Source organism: Myxine glutinosa, chromosome 10 (genome assembly GCF_964187855.1).
Source record: "Myxine glutinosa chromosome 10, kmMyxGlut1.1, whole genome shotgun sequence".
Classification (NCBI taxonomy): Eukaryota; Metazoa; Chordata; class Myxini; order Myxiniformes; family Myxinidae; genus Myxine; species Myxine glutinosa.
Window position 1 is genome coordinate 107,440,740 of NC_136270.1, and position 24,891 is coordinate 107,465,630.

The 24,891-nt window shown below is 43.5% G+C and overlaps 2 protein-coding genes across 22 annotated transcripts in view; one reads left to right on the forward strand and one right to left on the reverse strand.

Moving 5' to 3' along the window:
- The window catches only part of LOC137433877 (cohesin subunit SA-1), a 68,455-nt gene extending 60,154 nt beyond the window's left edge, over positions 1-8,301 (forward strand). The window contains exons 25-31 of the mRNA XM_068126316.2: positions 63-199; positions 2,016-2,117; positions 3,870-4,006; positions 4,097-4,213; positions 4,632-4,898; positions 7,615-7,792; positions 7,936-8,301. Coding sequence (XP_067982417.2) covers positions 63-199; positions 2,016-2,117; positions 3,870-4,006; positions 4,097-4,213; positions 4,632-4,898; positions 7,615-7,792; positions 7,936-7,956 — 959 coding nt within the window. The 3' untranslated portion in view covers positions 7,957-8,301. The remainder of the gene's footprint in view (positions 1-62; positions 200-2,015; positions 2,118-3,869; positions 4,007-4,096; positions 4,214-4,631; positions 4,899-7,614; positions 7,793-7,935) is intronic.
- Positions 8,302-14,588: 6,287 nt separating this feature from the next.
- The window catches only part of LOC137433876 (5'-AMP-activated protein kinase subunit gamma-2), a 216,020-nt gene continuing 205,717 nt past the window's right edge, over positions 14,589-24,891 (reverse strand). For all 21 annotated transcript variants that reach the window (XM_078785988.1, XM_078785991.1, XM_068126309.2 and 18 more), the window contains 2 exons: positions 15,885-15,978; positions 14,589-15,701 (listed from right to left, as the gene is read on the reverse strand). In XM_078785988.1, the coding sequence (XP_078642114.1) occupies positions 15,685-15,701; positions 15,885-15,978 (111 nt within the window). In that variant the 3' untranslated portion in view covers positions 14,589-15,684. The remainder of the gene's footprint in view (positions 15,702-15,884; positions 15,979-24,891) is intronic.

The window sequence follows — 24,891 nt, forward strand, 5'->3', positions numbered from 1 at the left end:
GGGGGAGCGGAAGAGGTTGATGTCGGTGGATAAAACATTGCTAAGTGTTTTGTGTGTTTCAGATGAAGAGGATGTCGATAACGAGCGCGTAGCTGAGCTTTATAAGCGCCGTCGCTTTCTCGCTATGTATTTACGCTTGGCCCTGGCGGGAATATTACCACTGGCCAGCACTGCTGGAGTCTTCAAGCACTACGTCAAAGTAAGACGTCTGTGGTTACCAATAGGCCTTGCCGGTGTGGCTCTGCTGCCGCCTTGTCTTGTATTGGAACCTTTTCCTGGTTATGCATTGTTTGAGTATGGATAAATTTGCTTGAAATGAACATGCAACTTTGCTTTAGTTACTATTTGGCTGCAGAGCCATTTACCTATTACATACACATGGGAAGGTAGAGGGGGTCGAAGGAGAATAAGAATGCATGGCTAAATTATAGCATGAGGATAGGAGTTGCAGGTAAAAGGTAAGTGCTTGGGCGTAGGGTGGGTTCTCGCACCAAAGCTCAGGTGAAAATGGGAAGGAGGCAAACAAGTGTTCTGCATGAAATGGTGATGTTAAATTGAGAAAAGGACCATATAATAGAGCTTAGGGAAGTCGCAAGTATGGAAAAGGGAGAGGGGACACACCAACAGCAGGGCCAACATAGACGGAGGTAGATGAATAAGGGGCGGACACGGGGTGGACAAGATGAATACTGAAACAAACTTTCGAAGAAAAATGGAAATGTGGAAAGAAGTGGGCTTAGGGGATAGGGGTTAATGAGGGAAGACAAGATCATGGTTTTGACTTGGGGATGATCTGCGGTGGTGGTGAACAGCTGTCTTGAAGACCTGGAGGGAAGAATGAGAATGAAGAAAATGTGGAAGTTTCTTCCACGGGTGGGGAATAAGAGGAACAAATGAGTGGAGGTGAGCAGTGGTCCTGGATTTTGGTAGTTTCAGGTAGAAGGGGGTTTATGGTGGACCATGTGCACCCTGCAGAAACCTGGAGGGAGAAGGAGATAAAGCATGGAAAGAGCAGAAGGTGCAAGACCAGAAATGAGGCGGTAGAAGACAGAGGGACTACCAACCTGTCTGCGATGGCGAAGCGATAGGCCCATAGACTCGGCTTCATTGTGGGAGATTCCAATAATCCTAACCCTAGGATGCATGGCTCGAAGGCATTCTTTGGGGAACCCGGACCATGCATTCTCTGGTTAAAGGCCTTGGTTTCCATTGCTTCAAGGTGAGCAAGATTTGTGGCAGGGGAGCCAGCCCAGAGGGGAGAGCAGTATTCCATCAAGCTGCGGATGAAGGCCTTGAGGGTGGATCGGAGTTCAGGTGTGCCAAGGAAGGGCTTTGTATGATGAAGGATGCCAAGTCGGCGTTTAGCTTTGGAGGCCAACTTTGAATTGTGGTTTGTCTAAGAAAGATCATGGCTGATAGTGAGACCCTGGAGTTTGATTGATCCAGGAGAAAAAGTAGATTTGGGGGGGGGGGGGGGGGGGGGGGGGGGGGTGATTGGGGGTTTTGCCATGCAGTCCTTTTGGACAGAGTGTGTGTGATTTGACAGGTTTGAAAGACTTATTCCAAGTATATTAACAGCTTGTGATTTTGTCAAGGTCTGAAGAGAGGGAGGAGGATCCTGCTCTGTCTGAAGGATGAGGGATGCCATGGCAGAGTGTTTAGTCATCAGCAAATGTATAAAGAGGATTTTCGAGAGTCAGGGATATTGTTGATGGACATTAGGAATCGGACTGGGCCCAGAACACTGACTGCCTTAATTAAGCCACTCCAGCGTTGACATGGAGAGGAGGAAAAGATTCCGTTAGTTAGGGGGGGGATTGGAACACCACATCCACGTAGCTGTTTTCACCAATGCACCTTATTTTATTACCTTTTCAACACACATGCAGTTTTTATGTAACTACCTTTTGTTCTCCTGTGCACCTGTGAGCTATTTGCAATACAGTTTCTGCCTCTATAAATTACACTTGCGATGTGCTGTGCAATGCTATCCCATGCCCTCCGTCGTTTCCCAGTTCTTTCATGATTATGGAGACTTGATGAAGGAGGGCCTGAGCCGTGCTCGCTTGTTGAACCTTGATGATTGCGCTCGTACAATCTGCCTGAGCCTTAAACAGGTATGCACACACAAGCTAAGGCCCCGGTTGCGAAATACCATTTTGATTGTTTTAAGACTGCAGGCCTCTTGAGTAACCACAGCCCTTTCTTTCTCTCACACATAATGATCCATCCTAATTTGTTTTATATTGTCCTGTCAGTTGTTTCTTGGGAAGAAGTTCAAGAAGTTGTTTCTTGGGTTTGTTGATCTGAGAAAGCATTCGATCGGGTTCCACGTGAAGTAGTGACTTGGGCATTGATGAAGTTAGGAGTGGAGGAATGGTTGATCAGAGTAGTGATGGCAATGTACGAAAGAGCGCGCACAGCTGTAAGGACGAAGGACGGGAACAGTGGTGAGTTTGAGGTGAAGGTGGGAGTGCATCAGGGGTCGGTACTAAGTCCACTACTATGTGTAGCTGTGATGGAGGTGCTGGCTCGGAATGTAAAGGAGGGTTTACCGTGGGAGTTGTTGTATGCAGATGATCTGTTTTGATTGCAGAAAGTATGGATGGACTGAAGGAGAAGATGAACAAGTGGAAAGAATGTATGGAGACAAAAGGTCTGAAGGTGAATATCGGAAAGACGAAGGTGATGGCAAGTGGTACAGCATGACCACTGTCATGGGAAGTGGCCGTGTGCTGTGTGCAGGAAGGGTGTCGGAGTGAACTCCATTCAATGTACAATGTGCTCTGAGTGGGTTCATCAAAAATGTAGTGGTCTGAGAGGGTCACTTACCAGTGTGGCAGCTACATTCAAGTGTAAGGTGTGCACAGAGGGAGCTGCAGATGGAGGAAATGTTGAGTTGGATCTTGGAGACTGCGTGAAGCTGGAAGGTGTGAACACATTTTCCTCCATAGGAGGCATGCTGAATGGAGAAGGTGGATCAGACTCGGCAACGGTTCCTACAGTGAGATGTGCATGGAAGAAGTTTTGGAACTGAGTGTCGTGCTGACGGGGAGGGGAGTGTCGTTGAAGCTGAAGGGAAAGGTGTATGCTGCATGTGTGAGAAGTGTTATGATTTATGGGAGCGAGACATGGGTAATGAACGTAGAGCAGCAACGAAGGCTGAAAAGGGTGGAAATGCGAATGGTTCGGTGGATGTGCGGAGTATCGTTGAGAGAGAGGAAGACAAATGATGAATTGCGAAAGATGATGGGAATAGAGCCTGTGATGGATGCTGTGAAGAGAAACAGGTTGAGATGGTTTGGTCATGTGTTGAGGAAGGATAAAAGTGACTGGTTGAGAATAGTGATGGAAATGAATGTGGAAGGAAGTAGAGGACGGGGCGAACCGAGAAAGACTTAGCTAAAGGTGGTGGAAGAAGAAATGCGGGCAATGGGGTTAACAAGGAGAGATGCAGAAAATAGGGTAAGATGGAGAAGATTGTCATGGGGACCGCAAGGTTAACCCCGCTCTAGCAGGGAAAATGGCCTTAAAATGCATGTTGTTGTTTGTTGTTGTCACCTTTTGTTGTTGTTTGTTGTTGTATCTTTATAACACCTCGCTATCTTCGTACATTGTGCACATGGGACCCTTGTCATACACCACATCCCTCTCTTTTCCACAAGTACAGCAAATGCAACACGCCATTAACAAGTTTACTCTCCCCAACATGTGAGCTTTGTATCTTGTATGTCCATTCTGTAAAAAAAAACAAAAAAACTATTGGCTGGAGAATACTAACTCCAATACTGATGAGTTGATACTATGTCCAATACCCTTGCAATAAATCTTATTTTTGGTCCTTCTAACCTACACTTCCCCCATATCAGCTTTTCACAGAAGCAATTGAGGAGTCAGAGTCTCAGAAACTAGAACTTTCACATCTTCGAGAGGTTGCTCGGCGTCTCGCTGCTACCTTTGGTTTTGATCTTCGAAAATCCCGCTATGCCATCGCTCGTTTACATAAGTATGTACACGTGTTCTTGCATCGTTGGCTGCTAATTGTATCCACTGGGCTTTTGTCACAGTACTCTCACTACCCCACATCTTCCCCAAGGGAGGGCTTACAGTTTGCTCTTGAAAACCACCAAAACGAGGCGCCGAAGACTCTTCACTTCCTGGAATTGCTCACGGAATTTTCCAGCAAGTTGCTTCCCGAGGATAAGGCCGTGGTGTGAGTGTCTATGTGGAAAATTGAATGAGGGATTGAGTAAGAAATCAGTGTTAAGGCAAATCTAATGGCATCCTTAACAATGGTTTTCTTTATTTATTTTTATGTTGCTCCTTTTGTTGTTCCTTATGTTGCTCCTTTTATTAAGCTTTTGTTAAAGATTCATTCACAGAGGTCAATAACACAAACTCCTGAGTTATTTCATTCACAGAGCCCTAACCCTTTTCCTCCTGACCACTTTCCTTCACATGACATCCTGAATCTTGTCTTCCCATTTCCTTCAGGCAATTTGTGCATTTGCCCTCCTTCGTATAGCCCTTCCACAAGTCTCAACTTCTGCAGAGAAGGATGAATATGCACCCTCGTTTTGCAGATGGCATATACAATGTGTATTCATTACTTTTGTCTCCCCATCTAAAAGCCTGGCCTACACAGAACACCTGGTGCCTTCCCCTGGCCAGGGGCTAGAATGGAGACCTTTCAAAGTTTACAAAGCATCACTGAATCCCAAAGGTGAAGGGCGAGTAGCTGAACTGTCTGTGGTTGGAAATAAACAGCCACAACAAGACAACCACCAAGAATCTGCCGAGGCTTCCCAGTTCGTGCCCAACCTCACATCAACTGTCATGAGAAACGGATACCAAAAGGACATGGACTCCCCAGACGATGAGAACGATTTTGAAATCAGGTTGGTTCGGTGTTGACTTAAAGGGCTCAATAGGTTTAAACAAAGTAAATAATTTGAAGGGCACCTGTCAGAGCAGCCATTTTGCCAGTGATGAGGTGATTTACAGTATCCTCTCACTCCCACCACCTTCCACCCTCCAGAAGGTGGGATCACAGCCTTGCTTGCTTGAAGTAAATATGCTTAGTTACAAGAATCGGTGATTTCTTAAAAGTCAGATTTCACTCGAGATATTGAGTTATTTAGGAAACCAGCTCAACATCTGAAGACAGATTTTGATTATATACAGTACATTAATTATTCCGTGAGGTTGTGGGAAATCGCCAAGGCTTTGAGTTTAACGAAATGGCAGATTGTGATTGCTTTTTGAACAAATCCCCTCCTCCTCCCCTCCTCCTTTATCCCCTCCTCCTTTAAAACAGCTGTTCACCACCATCTCTTATCTTCCCCCATCCAAAACCTTGATCTTTTCTACCCCCGCTAATTCACCCCAGATCCACCTTGTTTGAAATTCCAACTTCTTTCCTGGAAGTCCTGGATAGTGTCCATATGTTTTATACCTCTCCCACCGCCCCCTTCCCACGCCCCCCCCCCCCCCCCCAAAGCCCTCGCCCTCTCTCAGATCTCTCGATGTCTCCATGTCTCTCGGTCCCTGCTCTCAAATGTTGTGTTTGTGTCCTTCCCCCTCTCTCCCCATCTTGTCTACCGCTCCCTATGTTATATGTTTTATGTGTCGGTTTGTCTTTCTGTGTGATTAATATTCGCTCTTTCACGAGCCTCGATCTTGTATACAAAAAAAAAAAAAAAAAAAAAAAAAAAAAAATGCCAGTGTAAAACCCCTGAGGTGAATATGGGCTGATCAAGGGTAAGCCTGTTTTTTCAAGCCGCTGTCTTTAAAAGGGGTGGTTAATTTGACCCAAACACCCAGTTTTCATTCATTCACTCCCTTGGAGTTCCCTAAAAATGCATGCAAAATTTTGGGCCACTAGGTTTCATGGTTTTAGAGTTGTGGAGGATACACGCTGACATTTATTATTATAGATAAACCCCCCCCCCTCCCCCCCCCCCCCCCCCCCATGCTCTCCTAGCCAAAGAACGCTGCAGAAAGCTACACAAGGTAAACCCTTTGCTGTTTCAAACCCAACCCAGGTTCCTCTACAGCTGCAGACACTCATAGTAGAACATAGTGCTTATTTATAGAAAATGTACAGCTACACCCCCTTTCAAAATTGTCACCTTTTGTTTCCTAGTAGCCTGGAATTAAAATGCATCACCTCAGCCTTTTTCCACCTTGTTTACACACCGTAACCCACAACTTCCAAGTGAAAAACAAATTTTACAAATTCCAGAAAATTTATTGAAAGTACAAAACTAGAATATCTGTTGGGTAAGTGTCCACCTCGCCCGACCCCACCCCCTGGGTCCTCCCTGAGTTAATACTTGCTAGAAACACCTTTGACAGGAATTACAGCTGTGAGTCTGTTGGGATCAGTCTCCACCAACTTTGCACACCTTGATTGGGCAATATTTGCCCATTCTTCTGTACAAAACTGTTCAGGTTGTGTGGGCATCATTGATGGACAGCAATCTTCAAGTCGTGTTACATATTTTCAATTGGATTTATGTCAGGGCTCTGACTGGGCCACTCGAGGACATTTATCTTTTTGTTCCTTAGCCACTCCAGTGTAGCTTTCGCTGTGTGCTCCGGGTTGTTGTCACGTTGAAAGGTGAACTTCCGTCCCAATTTCATCTTTCTTGCAAAGGGCAGCAGGTTTTCCTCTAGGGTTTTCTGTATTTTGCTTCATCCATTTTCCCTTCTATCCTGACAAGTGCCCCAGTCCCTGCTGATGAGAAACATCCCCATAACATGATGCTGCCACCGCCATGCTTCACAGTAAGGATGGTGTTTTGATGTTTGGTGATGGGTGGGCGATGGGTGATGTGCTGTGTTGGGTTTGCGCCAAATGTAACATTTTGCATTTAGGCCAAAAACTCCCATCTTTGTTTCTTCAGACCACAAAACTTTTTGCCACATGGCTTCAGAATCTCCGAAATTTGTTTGCATACCAGTAGAGGAAGCCGACAGGAACAGCTGATTTTATTCTGAAATAATCAGAATCACTACAATTTAACACAGGTGGAGGACTATTAACTTGGTGTGTGATTTTGAAGGTGACTGGTTACACCTGAGCGAATTTACAATTGCTATTATAAGGGGTGTGGACACTTATCCAACAAAGATATTTTAGTTTTGTAATTTTACTTAATTTTCTGAAATTTGTATCATTTGTTTTTTCACTTGGAAGTTGTAGGTGCCATGTGTAAATAAAGGTGGGAAAAGTCTGATTTAATTCCAGGCTATAATGCAACAAAAGGTGAAATTTTTGAAAGGGGGTGTAGGCTTTTGATAGGCAATGTACATGAGAATGCCAATGCCATACACCACCTCAGCCACTGTACCGGTTTCATCACTAGTTTACGAGTCATCAGCGACAGTGCAGACAAACGTGCACCACCGAGGCTCCCAAGCTTGTAATCTCTTTTGGAATAATTACCCCCCAAATGCTGGGAGAAGTACTCAAATAAATGCTAATATTTTAATGTGATTATTCTTTGCTGTCTTGTCAACATCCAGCAACATTTCCGGAAATGTAACTTGTCGATTCATAGCACGACCGAAAGCTTTACCCCTCGTCGCGTTGTGTATTTTATGTTGAAGGATCAAGAGACGAGCAAAATACGTGCTGCGTCGCAGAAGACCTGCGACAGAAGAGCTCAAACACACCACCGTGCCGCAGACTCCACTGGCATTTGAGATGGACGTTGACTCCGTGTCTGGTGAAAACGATGAGGAAAGTGCAAAAGATGATGAAGAAGAGGCCATGGAGGAAGACTTGGTGAGTAAACGACCACTTTCACATCCCTTCATTTGGCTTTTAAAAATTGATAAACTGTAAAAGTACAGAATCTTCATCTGTTTTTTGCTTCAACTTCTTCAACACTAAATTCCCATAATGTCTCCCCATGTCCCATCTTGTAGGATTTTTCATATCTCTCCTGACGCCCACCTTTCCCAGCCCCAATGTGCAGTTAGCGTTTTCCGGTGTAAAATGTTCATCTTTGTGTCATGTCGAATAACGCATTTGCCAGGAACCCGTTGACTCTGCAATTCACAATTTTCAAAATGTACCTTTTCAAAAACTAATCGGTACCAAGGGGGATGAAACGGGCGGTGTTGTTTACTGTTTCGTTAGTTGGATTTGGCTTTCATCACCCTGGAGAGCACTTGCTCATTTTTCTGCTCAATCGTTCGAGCTTGTTGGTCTGTGTAATCATTTAAATATGTACATTCTTGAAAATGTTTTGTACATCTGTTTAAATAACAAATAAAGTTTATTCCACTGTGGTTGGTCATTTTGTTTTTATTTACACGAGAAGCATCCGCTCTCGAAAGGAGTGGCCCGGGGGAGAGTGGGGGGAGTTAATATAATTATCCTCGTGGTTATTAATTCCCGTCGGTCCAACTTCAGTGGGTAATTTAAAGTGGTTCATATTTCCAAAGTTGTACTTCTTTCTGGGACACCACAAATGTCAGCACACACACCACCACCAGAAGGTGCTATTTCCGTTACATACATACATATGCCATAGCTCCATTATATATACTAGGGCATGCCCGTACTATATCTATATCTAAAATTATATCCCCCCCCTCTATTTACATGAAATGGTTTGGTCCAAAGCGAACGGCTTGCGAGTGGTGACAATCCCCCCCCTCTATTTACATGCAATGGTTTGGTCCAAAGCGAACGGCTTCCGGAGTTTGGTAAAGAAATCGCCATCGCGTGCACAAACGCGCAGGAAAGCGAATGAATCGCAAATTCGTTTTTATTAGTTGTAAAACATAGTTTAACGCCAACATAGTTTGCAAACGTGAAATAAATGAATACGCTCTCAAATGTGCCATCCGAGGCAGAGTGTGTCCGCCACGTTCGGCACACGCGATCGTTCGCTGCTCTCTGATTGGTTGAATCGTTTTTTGGACATAGCTCGGTAAGTAATTGTCCGATTAATTTCAAACCTTGAAAAGGCACATCCTCGGGTCCCCAGCAATATACCTGGCAAGTTAAAAGTATATCGGACCCGTGGTTGTCGAGAAACAGCGGTCACAGACAAACGTACAGACAGACAGACAGAGATTACTGGAATTATAGATAGATATTATACATTATATTTATATATTTATATTTATATTTATATATATATATATATTTATATATATATTTATTTATATTTATTTATATATATTTATTTATATATATATATATTTATATATATATATATATACAGATTTCCCACCTTGAGATATCTTGATCCAAGCATGCAACATTCTTCTGACGCATCCCTTTATTTGGGTAGTGTATAGGCAACAGAGCACTTCCTCGATCACTCCAGAAAATAAAAAATAACCCGGCTTGCGTAGATTAAGGAAAACCATGCGTACTGCTGATGTGCGTCGTGGTTATATAGCTTTGATAATTCCATCTGCACCTCACCTATCCACCCCAAAAAGGTTTTTTTAAATGTCAATATGGGGGAAAAAAACATTTTTTTTACTTGACGGAATAAAAATAAGCTTCAGAAAACACACCAGTGGCCCGAGTAACACCTGAAAGTTTCAACTTCCGAGGTCAAAATCCTCAGAGGAGATAACTTGGAACTACCATTTAAGGTATTTCGAGCAAATGTGCCACGAGTATGGACTGTCATGCAGGGATGAATCGATTCAATGGCTCAAACATCATGGACACTTTGAAACTGTTTCCTGCGAGGGTGCGGGCATATCCATCAGCAAACTTGCTTCAAATTGTATAATTTCTAGTTTTGTTTCCAAAACAATGGGCTGCAGCCAGCAGATCTATAACTTATTTCAGGATGACAGTGGGGATGGCAAGGCCTGAAATCACATGGGCCTCAGTTAATGCTGGTATAACTGACAACGTAGCAGTACACTGTACCCAGTGTTTGGAATCGTCCATGGCTGCCTCGGTGGAGCTGGAGCCGCATCCCTTTCCTGGTTTCATCATTACCTCAGGAATGACAGGAACTACTTGATTTCAATTAAATTTTATATTTTAAACACTACAGTCACGTGAAAAAGTAAGTACACCCCATGTAAAGTTTTGACTTTTTCAACATATTTCAACAATATTGATAGATAAAGGTGATATAATATAACAAATATCATGAAACATTTACATTTTGTAGTCCATCGTATAATTTAAATAAACATAAATGCAAATTTCGCATGTGGAAAAAGTAAGTACACCCTTGGCTCTAATAGGTGGTATTGCCCCCTTTGGCAGAAACAACCTCAAGTCGGCATTTCTTATAACTGTCTACCAGTCTCTGACATCTACTGGGAGAAATCATTGCCCACTCCTCCATGCAGAATTCTTTCAGCTGGGCGATGTTTGAGGGGTTTCTTGCATGCACAGCTCGTTTCAAATCCCCCCACAACATCTCGATCGGATTTTGATCTGGGCTTTGACTTGGCCATTCCAGAACCCTTCATTTCTTTCTTTTCAGCCATTCCTTGGTGGATTTACTGGTATGTTTAGGGTCATTGTCATGTTGCAAGGTCCACCTTCGGTTGAGCTTCAACTTCCCGACAGATGGGCTCACATTTTCCTCAAGCACCCTCTGGTACAATGAAGAATTTATAGTGGATTCTATGATGGTGAGCTGCCCAGGCCCTGATGCAGCAAAGCTGCCCCAAACCCTAATATTTCCACCACCGTGCTTTACAGCTGGTATCAGGTTCTTGTGGTCAAATGCTGTCTTTAGTTTTCGCCAAACATGTCTTCTGGTACTGTGAGCAAATAGCTCTACCTTTAACTCATCTGTCCAGAGCACATTGTTCCAGAAGTGCTGGTCTTTGCCTCGGTGTTCATTGGCAAACTTTAGTCTTGCCCTGATGTTCTTTCTGGACAGCAAAGGTTTCCTCCTGGCACACCTCCATGTAGATCAAATTTGTGCAGCCTTTCTAATGGTAGACTCGTGCACTTTGACATCAACAGTGGCAAGAGCTACCTGTAGGTCCCGTGATGACATTCTGGGTTTCTTTGAGACTTGTTTCAGCATCTTGCGGTCTGCTCTCGGGCTGAACTGGCCTAGCCTGAACAAGTTGGCAGTTGTTTGGAATCTTCTCCACTTGTAGATGATCTTCTGGGCAGTCGAATGATTGATTTCAAATTGTTTGGACATCTTTTTAAATCCCTTCCCAGACTCGTAGGCATCTATAAACCTTCTTTCTGAAGGCCTCAGAGAGCTCTTTTGATCTAGGCATGGTGACGCCGCACACTTCAACAGCAAAGAGCAAACCAAACGAAATGTCAGGTTTAAATATGACAGGTTCCTCCAAGATCCTCTCTAACGATGTTATCATTTGCACCTGAGCTGGTGCACCTGATTCTAATTTTAGGTATTTGAAGTCGTGATAAAGGTAGGGGTGTACTTACTTTTTCCACATGCGAAATTTGCATTTATGTTTATTTAAATTATACAATGGGCTACAAAATGTAAATGTTTCATGATATTTGTTATATTATATCACCTTTATCTATCAATATTGTTGAAATGAAGATCAAATAGCTGTATGTTGAAATATGTTGAAAAAGTCAAAACTTTACATGGGGTGTACTTACTTTTTCTCGTGACTGTAGAACACTAGAACACGAATCTGCAGGCTTGCAGTGCTTTTGTTTTGAATTTGGTGAATTGCACGGAATCGTGCGCACAGAGCAAGATACTTTTTTTTAGTTTGTAAATGTTCGACCACCAGACAATCATTCCAAACGGAGAACGTTTTTAAGGACATTAGAAAGGACACAAACAGGCACGAATAACTGTCACGTGTTGTTGTCGTTTCCCCAGTCAGTTCTGGTTGAACGGACCAGCGGCACGGAGATAGCCGCTTGATCTCGCAGGAGCGATCCAGAGATCCCTCACCTCGAATATATTGTGCTCTTGCCTACGTGAAACCAGGACCGCACAGTCTATCATGATATGGTTCATTGTGTGTGCAGTGGTTGCTGATGTCAGTGGTGTCGTCGAGTCTGTTTGTAGTGTAAAAGTTGTGGTTGGTGTCCACAGTGAAGGTGTGAAAAGTAAACATGATCAGACCGGGGGAGTACTTTCTCCGTCTCATTGATGGGTGGAGGTTTTCTGCTTAAGATACTGTTTGGGCCCAGGTTGTTTACTCTGTTTATTGTGACGTGGATGAGGATGTGTTTTGTAGTTTCTGTTGTTTGGTGGGGGGATGTTATGAAGGATTTCACTGTAGTATCTTTGTGGTGTAGTTTTAATGTATCTAGGGGCCTGTGGGTGGTTGTACATATCGTGGCATGGGTTGTTAGGGTTGGCATTTGCTGTTGCAAGCAACTGTGCACCTCATGTCGAAGTGGTCTTTGATTTGTTAGCATTTTTACTTGTGTGTGTGTGTTATGGATGTTAATGTGCAACCTGTGATGATGCGAAGAGCTTTGCTTTGTATGATCTGCAGAGTGTTGAGATGCGTGTTTGATAGTCTGGAGGCCCAAGATGAGCTGGCGTAGTTGTTGACTGATCTAATGTAGGTTGTATGTTGGTGATGTTGTTTCTTTGTGGTGCCTGGGTGTGCATGCTTTTTTAATGTTTGTGATGTCATCTGAGTAAGAGACCCGAAGTATTTTTATTTGGTGTGTGTGTGGAATGGGGATGTTGTTCTGTGTGATGTGCTGGTGAAGCAGAAGCTTGGTGGACATTTTGGTTTCTGAGGAGAGCGTGGAGCTTTTGCTTTGCCTGTGGCGATTGTGAGGAGGCTTTGGCTGCTGGGCTTGTGGGGAGCCGAAGGCCGCGCTGTCCTTTCCCACACAAAGGATTGGAAGCTTTGAAAAACCGGGGAGAAAGAGGGCTGTCTGTGTGCTCGCCTTGATACCACGCGCTTTTGACGCGTGGCGTTGCCGCCATTTTGCCAGGTTTCCCGCATGATGGCTGCAAGCTTCGACAGCTGCCCACCTCAGCACAGGATCATTATTGGAGCCACTTAAGTGCTGGAGTGGGATTTTCATTGTTACTTTACCGTTTGAGTGGAGGATCCTCACCTTAGCATTTTATCTCAGCCGTATTTTCTTTATTTTCATTCCGCTCCTCATTGTATTATAAATAATTATTGATATATTTTTTACCTCCGCCACCAAAGGTGGATGGAGGTTATGTTTTTGTCTCTGTTTGTGAACAAAATATCTAAGTTGTGGACGGATTCGGAAGAAATTTGGCAGAGATGTAGCGTATGAGACGAGGACGAAATGATTCGATTTTGGTGAAGATCCGGATTCGGGTCCGGCTACTAGAATTTTTAAAGTGATTCTTCATCATTGGGAGATGGGGCCAAAAACGATACATAGCAAATATCTCAAAGTTATGGACGAAACGTGTTGGCCTGGTTGTGTGTGTGTGTGTAACAAGGAAGAATCGATTCAATTTTGGTGAGGATCCAGATCCAGCTAGTATAATTTATTTTATTTTTTTTTGTAAGTGATTCTTCACCGTTGGGTGATATGGACAACCAGGCGGAGGTATACCCTCTACTGCGTGCCGTTCAAGTTTGTTGTTGGGTTTCAGAATAAGCCTTCGTGGTTCTTCCATCCCACGTGCCATAACCGTCAAATTGGAGATCGCCTCAGGAGTTAAAGCTGGTTTGGTTCATCCGTCCAAGGCTGGTGGTGAAAACTAGCTATTGACCAGATCATACTAAAATACGCCACTTGTCTGTGATGATTTTTTGACGCCAAACTTGACAGGATGACGAAGGGTTGCACAATGAAGGTTGTAGCGCATTCATTTCCCCCCCCCCCCCCCCACCCCTCCCCAAGGGGGTTTTCTCCCCTGAGCGGGTTTTCCCCGCCATTGCTGTCAATGGGGTTGCATGTTGAGGTGTATAGCCATATTAAGTTAGCTTTATCGTGGCATTTTTCCTCGGCCGTGTCAAATAACAAAACTAACGATAATAGTGTAATATTAGTTATTACAAAACATTATTAATACCAATAATATCCCACCCCCCAAGGGGTTTTTCCGGCGAGTCATAGCTTATCATGGCGTTTATCGTGGGAGCAACGGCGTCTACCAGAAGTAATGAATATAATGAACCACAAACACGTATGATTAGGTTTTTTAACAGTCGCTAATGCTGTTTATAACAGGAAATGAAGAAATTTGGAGTAATCCTGACATGCGTCAGGTAAATTTTACTTACAGAACTTTGCGAAGATCTACTGTACTCTATATAACCCACAAATGTTGGCTTAATAATGGCCCTTTCTGCCGCTACCGTGACATTTCCCGTAGCGAACTTTTGAAACTCGCTCCTGTTTAACACGAAACTGAAAGGGAGGAAGCCTGGGCGTGCTCATTTACCAAGCAGCTAGCTAGCGCTTGCCAAGCCAGCCGTTCCTTAACGGTTTTGAATTCAGTGCTTGCTCGAATGCTTAAACCACTTGGCGATCTCTCCACAAGAAACTTGGTAAATGAACACACCCAATGTTCTTGAGACCCGACCATAGATAGACTGTAATCTATGTACCCCAAAGAGGAATGACCCTTTCTGCCCCTCCCGTAATTAACGGGTGTACCAGTTAAATAAAACCAACATATCCAGCATCATTTTATTGAACAAGTCAAAAAAAATTCAGTAATGTATTATCAACATCACAAATAAATGTTAATTCCAGTTAAGCTGAGATGATTAGCTGCTACAGTTTGGCCAAAAGCATTCCCTGAATTTTGGCAACAATGCATTTCTAATGAGATGGTGCAGTGTGTGTGCTGGTACACAAATGAGAGGCTTCTGCTCATTGAACCAAATATCTCGCTTGTAGCTCAAGGCACTCAGAGCGTAATCAGGGGTACAAAGGTTTCTTCAAAAAGTTTGGCAAGTAGTCAAATACATAAAAAGCATGTTTAAAGCTATGTCACCAATCGGGTGAGGAAGCCAGGTGACATTGTGAAATGATGAGGTGAAGCTCCGGTGCAGCGAGGCGTGAGTTAAGGCAGAAATCGTAATTTGCAGATCTTGAAATCGAGGAGTGAGTTCCAGGGAACGGGAAAGATCAAGTGGTGACCAAATGTCGAAGTGTGATGCGATGGTGTGCAGCATTCCAAAATCATGGTGTATCAAGGTGATGTGGTGAGGAATGAATGACCAAGAGAAAAGTTAAGATCACATGGGGACATGATGGACGAGTTATTATTTTCCGTCTTAATTCCTGTTGCGGAAGTTGCTTCAGGTAAAGATTTGGGAGTGAGACTTTAAACGTATAACAAATCCAAGATTGTCCCTATTACATAGCAGCTGTTTTTTTTTTTCTTGTTTTTTTTCATTGATGTATAAAAATATGCAAAATGCACTAAGATGGCTATTCTCCACGTCGAGGAAGACGATTATGGCACGCACATGAGGAAAAGGAGAAACGAGGGTATTGACGCCAAGGCGAGAGATCCAGAGGCAACAAAAGATCGACAAGCTAAGGGGCAAGATGTGTGGCGGACACGGATATAAAATGAGGGTGGCAAGGCGGGCAGCAAGTATCCGGACGGGGTTTGCCGTACCAAAAATGACAGTATTTAGAAAAAATAAAAAAAGAATGGTAACATGATGTGCGAGGAACAGATGGCACAGGCGGATCCGGTTTCCAATCAATGTCAGTGCACCACAAATAAAAATATAAACAAACGCTTGTGCATCCCGCTAGTTCTTCTCGATACCTGGAAAGAAAAGGTGAAAGAGGAAAATGCTCTTAAAAGTTCAAAACAATTAAATCCACAGTAGACATGAAGGTCATGTGGTCAACTAGTCTTTTAAAAAAATCGAAGTCGAAAGCATTTCAGGCCTAGTTATTTCCACGGTGTGGTAGAAAGATGGCCACCAAGGTAGATACTACATGGTACCTGCCGGGGTAAGCACCAGAGCCTGGAGTATGTCGGACAAGGAGACTATTCCAACCATGGTATCCAGTTCATCGAGAACAACTAAACGATGAACCTGCCACGGAGAGAGGCGGAATAAAAACAACTGCAAAACTAATCAGGTCACATAATCACTGACTGAGACTGAATGAATCAAACATTGATCTGATGAAGTTTAAGTTACTGGTCAAAAATTGATGAACAAATCACCCTTCCTCTTCCCACCCAAAAGGCTACCAACCCACAGAGTCTATATTTTAAATGCTGAGTGTCAAGGTCACCCTTCACAGGTTGAAAAGGTCGTTCAAGAAAACAGGTGAACCGTCTGGTCAACCTGCTGCACGTGCAACACCAGCAAGGTTACCAAAGACCTTCCTGGGGATATATATTATGAAGACAACCGACTCCTCTCCGGCCATGCCCCCCCCAGCTCTCTCTGGGCTCTGTCCACCAAATATTCCTACAGGTCGCACAAGATCTGCCAGCAACCCTCTTATGGTTAAACTGCCAAAATCAAGACTCTCTGCTCACCTTCACTCCTTCATTCCTCTTTTCTCCCACCTCTGGAACAAACTCCCTCACTCTCTTCAATCCCACTCCACCCTCCAGGTCTTTAAAACAGCTGTTCACCACCATCTCTTATCTTCCCCCATCCAAAACCTTGATCTTTTCTACCCCCGCTAATTTCACCCCAATTCCACTTTTTTGAAATACCAACTTCTTTCCTGGAAGTCCTTGGTGTCCTTGTGTTTATACTTCTCCCCACCCCCCCCCCCCCCCCTTCCCACGCCGCCTGCCCCCAAGCCCTCTCCCTCCCACACATTCCCGATGTCCCTGCTCTCAAATGTTGTGTTTGTGTGCTTCCTCTTCTCCCCCCCATCTTGTCTACCGCTCCCCTTTTTATATACTTTGTTTGTCTGTTTGATTTGTTTGTGTGATAAATGTTAGCTCTTTTACGAGCCTCGATTCTGTATATTAAAAAAAACAAACAAAAAAACTGCCGACTACTTGCCAGATTTCCACTCCACAGGATCTTTGGGAATGTTAAAGGTTGTCCTTCAATTAAGGACCAACAAAGCCATTTTGGTTGGCTTGTTTAAAAGGAAGTTCCATCGGAGGGAACGCATACTTTGTGTTCCATCGCCCGTCCTGCGAAACACCAGGCTGATTGGCTTGCAGTTAGGGAATTGAACGCAGACTAAATACAAGTTCAAAGGTGAGTACATTACCTGCCAGCCCTTTGTCAGGGATGACCACAATTAAATGTTTTTTAGAGAATTATTTTCCCCAAAATAGCAATTTTGGCCATTACATCGTTATCACGGACAACGGTGATACTCCATATGGAGGGATGGCATAGGAAAAAAATGGCCACCACAGAATTGTGTACAAAATGATACTCCAAAAGCTACTATAGAGTGAAGTCTTAAACCTTTAAAAGCCATAACTTTGTATTCGAGCGTTTTCAGAACTACCAAGACTGATAAAGATGCCAGAATACATCGCGAAAGTACCAAATCGGAAGATCGCTGAACCACGAAATTGTACTTCTTTCTTCAGCCAGGCTAGCACAATAATGGTTGAAGCGATTACAATGATTAACAGGAGGAAGCGACATTGTCTCTTGGGTATTGTATTCCTACGACAAGGACCAAACAAGAATGGTATCTATGAAACGAAAACGGCACTCTTCGACATCACCAGATCTGCCTCCGCCCACATTATTACATCATTATACATACTTGTACCAAGTTTGATGTAAATCCCTGCAACTGTTCTGAAGTATATCATTGTTACCTGGCATGACAGTAGAGGAAGAATGGGGGTTCTCGGACACATACAATTTAACATTGAAGTCAATGAGGAAAATATAAGGAAACTTATTGACGAGCACTCTGGCTCACCAAAAATTGCACCCCCTTTCCTCCCTCCCCCATTTTTCATCATACTCATACAGAGACCCAACAAATACTTGTTTCATTTTTAGGTAAGAGGTTAATTTTCTTAAAAGCAGAATCACCATCTAAAATATTGATAAATATTACATTCGAATTTAACTTGAGGTTTCGGCATCGCTGTTGAGCCAATATGAAATGATAAACTTCTCTTAATGACCTCATTTGACACCCCTCCCGAACCACACATCATTTAAAGATTATAGTAAATTATTTTCCCATTGATTTCTTGGGAACCATCAAAATTTTCAGTACACTCAAGGGTGTTGCCTCTTCGAGCCTCCAACTTATTCATATTTAAATTTATTTGCTTATTTGTTTTATCTACTCTTACCCTTGTTATTTCTTCAATAATACTGTTGCGGATCTAGAGCTCATCGACGTACTGAGGGGGGAGGGGGGGTTAAGCCCTACTCCCCCTCGAGCTTCGAGTCCACGAGGCCGCTACCCACACTACACTCGCGGGGGGCGGATTGCGAAGCAATACTTATTTTCCCCCAAATCTCTTGGCAACCATTAAAGTTTTCAGTCCACTCAAGGATGTTGCCTCTTAGAGACTTTAACTTATTCGTATTTAAATTTATTTGCTTATTTGTTGTATCTACTCTTACCCCTGTTATTTCTTCAATAATACTTATTTTATATTTCTCACATTCATGATGTTTTCCATTTGTATACCAAGGCTGTCTATGCCTCCACTCTTTAGTCTGGTCAATGCTTGGTTTTATCATTTATATATCAGTAAAAAAGGCGGTGGTAGCCCGTTAAAATCCCCAATCCCTTTTTTTCATCTTAGCACTTATGTTTATCTTAACTTACCACTTATAACAATTATCTTATCACTTATACTTATCCTGACACTTATATACATAAGGGATACTATCAATTCCATTTTCTAAAATAAACCTCATCAAAAGCTCTCAACGCCTTCTTATTTACCTCTTCTGTATATAAATTGATGTTTATAACTTCTTATTGAACTCATTTTCTATACTCTTCTTTCTGATCGGTCAAACAGTTATAATAATTTTCAAAGCTTATTGATTCTTTAATAACATTTTTCTTTATTCCTTTCAACTTTTTATCACTTCTCAATATTATTAACAATATACTTCCAGTATAAAGCATAAGCCTTTGATCTTGATCCGATAAATTCACTCATTATCTTTCCAATAACCTTTTTATTCTTTGAAGAAAACAACTTATCATCCGACTCATAATTACTCGTATCATATATCATCAATCATATCTGAATAATAATAATATATCTGATCCCTGGTGTTGGGCTAGCGGCTAGGGTGCCGGCTTAGGATCCTAGGATCCTGGGTTCGAATCTCGGTCAATCGCTGAATTAACGCCAGGGGGGTTGACTCAGCCTGTCATCCTTCCGAGGTCGGCAAATTGAGTACCAGTTCACTGGTAATTCCCTGTTTGTCGTTGAAGGCGGCAAAAAGGGTTGGCGTCAGGAAGGGCATCCGGCCGTAAAACATTGCTTCAAAAAGGGGACCGAAAAACAACAACTACCACGGTCCCCGAAAAGGCCAACCCCCGCTTTGCGGGGAAAAATGGCCTCTAAACGGTGGGTTTTTTTTTGTTTGTTTGTTTTTTTTGGTTTTTTTTTATATCTGAATAAACATCTTCTGTATTAATTTTCGAAATAGAACTATCTGTATCCATATAAAGTAGATTGACATCATCTTGATATTTCTTCCTCAAATTATTATAAAAGTCAAGAATTGATGTTCCAATATAAATAGGCTTATCCATTTCAATACTTTCTTTAACCAAATGTACAGCAGAAAAGTTCTCTGAAAACACCTCTGCTCTTTGAAAATTGGGTCTATTAATTAATTTTCTTGCCTGTTTCCAAGATGTAGCAAGTGTTATGTTTTGTCTATTCCTAACATTTTCCATCGTCTTTCCAAATACAGCATTATTCATCAATTTATAAAAGTCCTCAAAATCTGACTTTGCCTCTGTTCTTCTCTTTGTATTAAAATCAATGTATGTTTTCAACCAATGACTTTGGTTAAACATTAAAACTCTATGAATCTTCTTCACTCTTAATCCTGCTGATAAACATTGTCTCAAGTTCCTTTGATGTAAAACAATTTCCTTCATTATATAATGTAGTAAGTAATTTTTCTGTTGATTTACCCTTTGTATTAAATGATTGTTGATAATCACTGAACCATTCTTTTCTTGGGCTTTCTTTATCAGGAGCATAAGGCAGATCTTTATGTTTATTATGAAGTTCTTCAGGATATTTCAAATCAACCTCAAAATAATATCCAATTTTAGCTTTATCCAATTCTTTTTGCGTAGAGATAACGATATCCTGTAAAACTTTTTCATAATCTTTCTCTTTAACCCATTTGAGTTCTCCATAAGGTCGGGATTGAGACATTGCCCATCCATACAAATTGTTAGCATCGTAATACATCAAGTAAGAACTATCTTTTGTAGTATCATAATTAGGAAGATATTTGTTGTTAGCTTTGGCATATCTCTTCGAACATACTTGAGATATTCCACCTCTTTTAGCCTTCTCTATCATCAATAGCATATCTATATCACTGATTAAATCCAAATCCTATTTTGTCATTTTTAACACAGCACTCACTCCAAGCCAATCCAGGGGCAGTGTAATAGTGAGCGGGGTCTAATCCATAAGAATTTTTATTATGGCAGACGGTTCTAAAGGTCTCAAATACATCAGTATTTCAAATACATCCTTGATCCAAATGGTGGTTTACATGGAGAACAATGTATTTTGAGCTCAGATACTGATTACACCATCATTAGGATCTCGGAAGGTTGCTTTGTATCACGTTCTGTTCTCCAAAACTTTGCAGCACAACCATGTGGACAACAGGAGAAAAACTCCCTTCAGATCACCTACCTATCATCTTTACCATAAACACAACTATCGACCTCAACACAAACAAAAACAAAAGTACAGAAACATTCAAATTACACTGTCCCAAATAAATAAATAACATATCCTCTAGTGTTATCCTCCATTATCGAAATGCCAAATAAATAAATAACATATCCTCCAGTGCGGCATTGCCGGGGCGCCCGGCAATACCGCCATGCAGCACAGAGACGGTATTGGCAGGGAGAGGTGTACAATAATTGATTGGTTAATTGCATAATTAAAATAAATAAATAATCGTAAAATAATGAATTTCTTGGTATGTTGGCTACTATCATACCTAAACCACCAGTGTTTCAACTGAAGCTGTAACTTTTGAACATTAATTAAATAAATGAATTGATTAGAAAAAAATAAATGATTGATTACTTGATTAATCAATAAATAATGAATGAATCAATCAATAAATCAAAAATACCCTTTACAGCCAAATCACTTGGTCATTGTTGTGTCCAAATATCAACTTCCTAACTCAAAAGGTGCCTGAGATATTGTCCAGATGAGAGGAAATAAACAAGTACTTAATTAATCGATAATTTTTTTTTTTTTGGACATCCGCTTCCGGTCCGGTCTGGAGAGGACGCTGGCGTTACTTGTTCGCTGCTTCTCTGACTGGGTCATTGTACATAGTCTTCTTTTCTGGTGGTCATGGTGGCTTTTTGGCCGTTGGGTCTGCCCTCTGCTCGGTCCCGGCTCTGCTCCTGGCTTCGCTTGCCCGGCTCTTCCACTGTTAACCTCAGGCCCGCTCCCGTTGTTTGTGGCCGTTGTTTACGGCTGCGGCTGTTTGCCGCTGCGGTCTTGGTTTGCTTGATTAGCGGCTGCGGTCGTTTGCCGCTGCGGTCTTGGTTTGCGGCTGTGGCTGTTTGCCGCTGCGGCCTTTGTTGTCTTGGCTTGCGGCTGCGGTCGTTTGCCGCTGCGGCCTTTGCTGTCTTGATTAGCAGCTGCGGTCGTTTGCCGCTGCGGCAAGGCCTACTCGTCCTCCTCAACCTTGGCCTCTTACTCGTCCTTTCGCTCCTGCCTGGCATGGCTCTAAGGTACTCCGCCGCAAGGCTTCTTTTGCTCAATACTCACTCCACCCCATCATGCATATCTGCAATCAAATACCACGGACTTCTGCGACGACCCAGATACATTCATAGAGGCTCCGGTCGTAAGTTTGTTTACTTACAAACAGGTCACTTCATTCCCGTACTCTGGTCGGCTCAGCGCACTCCCACTCATCGTCCCAGCGCACCTGGTCACAGCAACGCACACGATCGCACCTCCTGTCTGCAAACCCTGGCTAAATCACCTGAGTTCATCCCCACCGTACAAAGCAACATCAAGCTCACCCTGTTCAATACCCGGTCCCTCAACAACAAAAGCCTCATCCTGAACGACTACATTCTGGAAAACAAACTGGACTTTCTCTGTCTCACTGAAACCTGGCAACAACCTCTGGACTACTTCACACTCAACCTCACTACACCCAATGGATATTCTTACATCAATAAACCACGCTCGGAGGGCCGAGGTGGTGGAATTGCCGTAATTCACCGACAGGACATCAAGACCAACCTCATCTCCATCTCATCTGCTCCATCATTTGAACACCTGGCTTTTAAACTCTCTGGTCACATGCAGTCAGTCATGGCTGTCGTCTACCGCCCTCCCAAACCACACCCATCATTCCTGTCTGACTTCTCCTACTTTCTGACCCAGCTCTGTTCCCTCTCCCCCTCAATCCTCTTTCTTGGTAATTTCAATATCCACATGGACTCCACTGACTCCACAATAACCACCGACTTCACTGATTTACTCACCTGCTTTAACCTCACTCAACATGTCAACTTTCCTACCCATAACCGTGGTCACATTCTGGACCTTGTCTGCTCTACTGGATTAATTTTGCACCATCTCTCTGGCTCCGACCTCACCCTCTCTGACCACTTAGCCATCACTATGACCATCAACATCCCCACCCCAGCACCAAGGCATTATCGCACTATCAACTTCCGTAAGCTAAATGCTCTTTCACCTACCTCATTCTCATCCACCCTCTCTGAAAAAATGTCCACTTCTCCCTTCGTTGACCTCCACACCCCTTCTGACCTCACTGACTACTACAACCACACTCTCTCCTCCTGCCTTGACCAGCATGCGCCTATAAAAACCAAAACAGTTTCTTTTACCCATTCTGCTCCCTGGTTTACCCCTGAACTCCGCCTGATGAAAACTCGTGCTCGCCAACTTGAAAGACTCCGCAATAAAACAGGTCTCACAATTCACTCCCAAGCCTACAAGGACCACCTACAGCACTACAAAGATGCCCTCTCCCGCGCCCGCTCCGCCTACTACTCTCAAATTATCCACTCTGGCTCTGGAAACCCAAAAGCACTCTTCTCAACAATAAACAAACTCCTCAGCCCCCTGAACACCACCACCCAGTCATTCACAATAGACAACTGCATCTCCTTCCTTTCATTCTTCCAAAGCAAAATTGACAACATCTACAGCAGCTTAACCACCACCGCACCTGCTCCCCCTCAAACCACCTGCCCCCCCTTATCCTGCCAACCCCTGTCTCAGTTCTCCCCAGTCTCCCCTACTGACCTCTCTGAACTCCTCATAGGAATGAAAACTGCCACCTGCACTCTTGACCCCATCCCCTCCAGCTTTGTCAAGGCCTCCCTTCCTGCTCTCTCTCCACTTATCACTGCAACAATAAACTCCTCCCTGTCTACAGGCATCGTCCCACCATCCCTCAAAATTGCTGCTGTTACCCCCATTCTGAAAAAACCTGGACTAAACCCTGACACCCGAAACAACTTCAGACCCATCTCCAACCTACCCTTTCTGTCAAAAGTTTTGGAACGCGCTGTAGCCACTCAACTCAAACATCACCTCTCTGCCAATAACCTGTATGAAACATTCCAATCCAGATTCCGCTCCAACCACAGTACTGAAACTGCTCTCCTCAAAATCACCAATGACCTTCTCCTCTCCTCTGACGCTGGCAACCTCAACATTCTCATCCTCCTCGACCTCAGTGCCGCCTTTGACACCATCAATCACACCATCCTCCTCACCCGACTTGAAACCACCTTTAACATTACCGGCACTGCCCTCTCTTGGATCCAATCATACCTCTCTGACAGACGCCAGTTCATCTCCATCAATAACTGCAAATCCCCCACTGCTCCCCTCCCCCTAGGTGTCCCCCAAGGTTCAGTTCTTGGCCCCCTCCTCTTCATCCTGTACCTGTCCCCCCTTGGTCACTTAATCCGCCGTCATGGTCTCCAATTCCACTGCTTCGCCGATGACATCCAGCTTTTCATCTCCACCAAGTCCATCTCCACCGCCACCCACTCTATCCTGACAAACTGCATCACTGAAATAAAATCCTGGTTTCAAATCAACTTCCTCAAACTTAACTATGATAAATCTGAAATAATCATCATTGGCCCAAAAACGCTCACCAAATCCACCCATAACTTTGCCCTCAACATCGACGGTTTCCCAGTATCTCACCTCCCCTCACATCCGGAATCTTGGCATCATCTTTGACCAAACCCTCTCCTTCGACAAATACACTAAACACATCACAAAGACAGCCTTCTTTCACCTGAAAAACATCGCCCGTCTCCGTCCATCCCTCTCTTCCACGGCTGCAGAAACCCTCATCCACGCCTTCATCACCTCCCGTCTTGACTACTGCAACAGCCTCCTCTTCGGTTTGCCCTCAATAATCACCAATAAACTCCAATACATTCAGAACTCCGCTGCCCGTCTACTCACCCATTCCCGGACCCGTGACCACATCACCCCCGTCCTTTACAAGCTTCACTGGCTCCCCATCCCCCAGAAAATCCAATACAAAATCCTCCTCTTGACCTACAAAGCCCTCCATAACCTGGCCCCATCCTACCTGACTGACCTCCTCTCCAGACACACTCCCACCCGCAACCTCCGCTCTGCTGGTACCAACCTCCTGACCCCCCCCCCCCCCCATGCGGACCAAATTCAGATCCTGGGGGGACAGGGCCTTCTCCATCGCTGCTCCCACCCTCTGGAACTCACTACCTCACACCATCAGAGACTCCTCCTCACTCACCAC